The 4,621-nt window shown below is 30.4% G+C and overlaps 1 protein-coding gene across 5 annotated transcripts; it reads left to right on the forward strand.

The window, feature by feature from the left end:
* Window positions 1-601: 601 nt before the first annotated feature.
* LOC114403325 (UPF0481 protein At3g47200-like) lies at window positions 602-3,706 on the forward strand. 5 transcript variants are annotated; one of them, XM_028366220.1, is made up of 3 exons: window positions 602-768; window positions 2,216-2,808; window positions 3,425-3,706. In XM_028366220.1, exons 1-3 carry the CDS (start codon window positions 719-721, stop codon window positions 3,430-3,432), a joined length of 651 nt encoding a protein of 216 aa, XP_028222021.1. In that variant the 5' UTR covers window positions 602-718; the 3' UTR covers window positions 3,433-3,706. The 5 variants fall into 5 exon arrangements, with proteins under 5 accessions (XP_028222021.1, XP_028222020.1, XP_028222016.1 ...); XM_028366219.1 differs by having other exon boundaries at window positions 603-768; window positions 2,216-3,138; window positions 3,425-3,567; XM_028366215.1 differs by having other exon boundaries at window positions 606-768; window positions 2,216-3,699.
* Window positions 3,707-4,621: the final 915 nt, after the last annotated feature.

The following is a 4,621-nucleotide window of genomic DNA, read 5'->3' on the forward strand; positions in this document are numbered from 1 at the left end:
ATTTATATTTATGAACTAAAGTAATCATTAAAAAAAAAAAACTCAACTGCATACTATATATAGTCTCTTAAAAAAACTGTGCTTCTCTCGTGTCTCACTCGACTGCTTCAATTTGTGTAGAAGAACGAGTGGACCTAAGGACAATTAATTTAAAGGAGTCTTCCAACAGTTTTAATAATTTTAAGTGTCCCTGTGATATTATTTAAAGGACCGTAATATACTATTAAAAAGTTTAAATATTATTTTACTTATAATTTGACATTTTTTATATTTTGATTCATTCTTACAAAATTAATTTTTTTTTAGTCTTTGTAAATTTTATATATTTATTTTAATTTTTATCCTTAAAGCATTTTATATATTACTTTTAAAAAAATATTATCTAAAATGTTATCTAAATTATTATAAGAAAAAAATAAAAAAATATTAAATTACAAGGACTAAAAATTCCATCCACATGCCGATTTGATTCCCTTTCCATTAGAAGACAAACTCTAGGTGCCGTTCCTTTTGATTTATATATATTGTGTTTTTGTTTTTAGCTTAATTGACTTACGTACATATAGATAGTTGACTTGAATGCTATATATTATTAATCCTAGCTTCAAAACACATTGAACAGAAGTATTTACCAGATTAAGCACCAAAGATATTAGAGAAGTTCGTCACAGATCGATGGTGAAGGCCGTGAAGCTGAGTATGTTGTTTATGATATTGTATGCACACTGGTGTCCTCTACGACTCTTACTATAAACCTTCGAGATTCAGGTTCATTCTTTCTTTTGTCTTGTGTTTTCTCTTCATTCCAACTCTTCTACTTATTATTATGTTGTTGTTCATTTTCTGGAATAGAATTCAATATGCATAAATTCACACAAGCAACGAAAATATAACTAAATTTAACACAAACTGCATCTGTAATTCAAAGAAAAGAGTTGATTTATGTGCTTGAAAGGATTTAGAAGAAGCCCCTGGCCATCTGGATTTTGGACTATCCCTCCTCCTTCCAAAACATAAAATATCTCCCTACCCAGTTGAAAAAAAAAAGATATTTTCATTTTTTAAGTATTTATATTTTAGTTAAATTTTCATGTATTATCATTTTAATTTTTTTTATATTTTTGACGAATAAAAAAGTTATCTTTAATATACCTTTGAAAGAAATTACTATAAAAATAAAAAAAATTGATGTCCCATACGTGGTAGTGTAACTTTTTTACTTTAAAAATTTCCTATAAAGGAATTTAACGATTTTGTTTGCTTGTGCGTATTTTATTTCACCTTCTAAAATATTAAAATGTATAGCATATATATTTAAGATTGTTTACATGAATGAGAATTTATCATGAGAAGTTACATATTAAAATCAATTTACAAAAGAAATTATGTAAATAATTTACATATTAATTTGTGAAATTTAAAATTTTAAAATATAAATATAAATATGTAAACCATTCAAAATAAAACATATAAAATAATATATAAAATATTTATATATTAATATTTACATAAATAATTAGAGTAAAATAATATGGATATTAAAATCAATTTTAAAAAATGTAAATAAATTACGTATTAATTTATAAAATTTAATTATAAATTGGTAAAATAAAAACATACAAACTATTCAAAATAAAAGCATATAAAATAAAATTAAAAAAATTATATATTAAAATTTTTTATTTATAAATTTTGATCATTTGAAAAAAAATAATAATATTTGACTAAAGATACATAAAAAATAATGTTAACACAGTTAATTAAATAAAACAAGTATTATAATGATTTATTATCTTATCTATAAATAAAAAAATCATGAGTTTAACTCCTATTAAAATATTTTTTATTTTTTATTTCATTTATTTATTTTTTCATATCAGAATCAAAATTTTACCGTAGACAGTGAACTAACAGAAAAGTGATTCAAAGATACAATGAAATACGATGTTCTTACATTCTTAAAGAATAACTAGTTAAAGGTTGATGTAGGGACTGCATTCGCTATGACATATGTCATGCGTTTATTTAAATTATTCACTGCAAACAATTAATTTATCATCTTATTTTTTATTTATTTCTCTCCAGTTTTTAAAATATTATTGAATTCTTACCTTTTTGTGTGAGATCACTCTACGGGAATTTGCTCACTAGCATTTTTTAAACTTGTATATTGTTCAGGCTTACTTGTACTTTCTCTAATTCTATAATTTGAAAGTGAAACAAGGATATTGGTGATGAAGGAAATGGAGTTACAAGAGAATGGTTCAATTGAAAGAGAAAATAAAAATAAAGATTTGATAATTCAAATGGAAGACATGTTAGAAAGTGTGGAGCTTCCCTTAGTGTCACGTTGTTGTATCTACAAAGTACCTCAGAAAATTCGCAAGGTGAATGAAGCAGCTTATACTCCTACCATTGTTTCCATTGGCCCATTTCACTATGGAGACAAGAGATTGCAATCAATGGAAGAGCTCAAATTGAGATACCTCAAGAGTTTTCTTGAAAGGACTCAAAAGGGGTTAGGAGATTGCATAGAATACGTTAAAGAGTCTGAAGAAGTTATTAGAAGTTGTTATTCAGAGACCATTGAACAAAGCAGTGATGATTTAGTGAGGACTGTTTTGACAGATGCTTGCTTCATAATTGAGTATTTTCTAAGATCTCTAGAGTGGACACAAGAAGATCCTTTATTATCCAAACCATGGTTGAGATGTGATGTGAAGCTTGATCTGATATTACTTGAAAATCAGCTTCCATGGTTTGTTCTTGAAGAGATATTCAACCTGACAGAACCTAGTTGCTTCAATGGTGAGGTTTCCTCATTTTTTGTTGTTGCTTTTCACTATTTTAAGGTCCATTTCCTTCAAAGCATATTGCCTGGAGTAGATATTAGCAAGTTCACCATCGATCATTTCCATATGCACTACCAACAATATATAATGAAGCCTGATCATATTGACATGCAATTGCATAACCTCACTGATTTGCTTCGGGTCTTTTACTTACCTCCTGATGGGATGCCAAGAAGAGAAAAAGAAACAGTGAAGCATCTATATAGTGCAAGCCAGCTAGTGGAGGCAGGTGTGAAGCTCCATGTTGGTAAAAACAAAAGTGCACTAGAGTTACAATTTGAAAAAGGTGTGTTGACAATACCAAGATTTGAAGTTTGTCATTGGACTGAGATTCTTATTAGAAATGTGGTTGCAATTGAGCAGTGTCATTATCCATTTCAAACCTACATTACTGATTACATATTCGTCTTGGATTTCCTTATTGACACTAGCCAGGATGTTGATACACTTGTTGACAAGGGAATCATGATTAACACATTGGGAGATAGCAGTGCAGTTGCAAATATGGTTAACAATCTGTGCCTAAATGTTGTTCAGGAAAATATTAATGGTGGTTATATTTATCTCTGCAGAAAACTGAATTGCTTTTATGAGGATCCTTCCCACAAATACAAGGCAATCTTCATGCATGACTACTTCAGCACTCCTTGGAAAATAACATCTTTCATTGCTGCAATTGTGCTGCTTTTTCTTACTCTAATTCAAGCCACATGTTCTGTTATCTCTTTATTTTACCAAAAATAAAGAGATTTTGGGCTTAACTAGTGTACTTTCCACTCTTTTTTTTTTTAATTGTCATACTCTCTATTCTTAAATATCATTATATATTATTAAGTTTGCTTTCAAAGGAGTTATAAGTTTGGTTTGATGATTAAAGATATAAGGGGGAGGGAGAAGTCATGAGTTCCCTCTCACTAACATTCTAACAACATTAACAACTAATTAACATTTGCCAATAAAAAAAACTTTTCTTTCAAAAAATAAAGTAAAATGAAGAATGCTAGCAATGAAAACATATATATGTTATGTGAGGATTGGATTAGGTGACCCAAGTATCGAACTTAATGTGAAAAGCTTGGGAACCTTTAGTCTAAAATCCCTTCAGTAAATGTGAAAGTTAGATGTATTTAATGATTTTGAACATTAAAGCCATATTTTCATACTACAAGGTTACTTTTATTTCTTTGGAGTTAACAAGGATTAAAGTGATGCAATATCTAGTAGACGAGAAGGGAAATAATCTGAGGAAGGTTTGAGTCCCACTGCATTCAAGATGAAGCTGTATATGAGTGGACTTACCCTTGATTTATTTGACTGATCGAGAACTCAAGACCCGTCTGCTTGTCTTAACCCTTTCGATTTTCCTAGGGTGCACTGCCCCACCATGGTGACTCTTCTGTCGATCTGCCTTTGGGGCTTCCTGCCCCCAACAGATTTCGCTCCTACTCCGTCCCCACACCCAGACATTGAGGTCCTTATCCCTCCCCCTCAAAAATCCTTCACCTAGGATTTAGTAAAGCCCCTCAATTTTCCAATCCACTTGCTCCCTAAGCCATGTCTAAAAAGGGATGCTCTCGCCATCAAGATCTCAGAGGACACATACCTGGAAGGCTTAACTAGCTGCACTAACGTTCCTCATGAAAGGTTGGTGCTCTTAAAAGGGGATCGACCTTTGAAGGTAACAGATCTGCGTGTGGAGTTTCAAGCTCTCTAGAAGTCTATTAGTCCTTGGTCGGTGGTGTCATTGGCTAAGGGTTTCTATGAAATCA

The sequence above is a fragment of the Glycine soja genome, chromosome 20 (assembly GCF_004193775.1).
Source record: "Glycine soja cultivar W05 chromosome 20, ASM419377v2, whole genome shotgun sequence".
NCBI lineage: Eukaryota > Viridiplantae > Streptophyta > Magnoliopsida > Fabales > Fabaceae > Glycine > Glycine soja.

Coding starts and splice junctions, on each gene's coding strand:
- LOC114403325 (XM_028366215.1), top strand. CDS start 719: ATGCACACTGGTGTCCTCTACGACTCTTACTATAAACCTTCGAGATTC. Junction 769..2,215: donor TATAAACCTTCGAGATTCAG/GTTCATTCTTTC, acceptor ATAATTTGAAAG/TGAAACAAGGATATTGGTGA.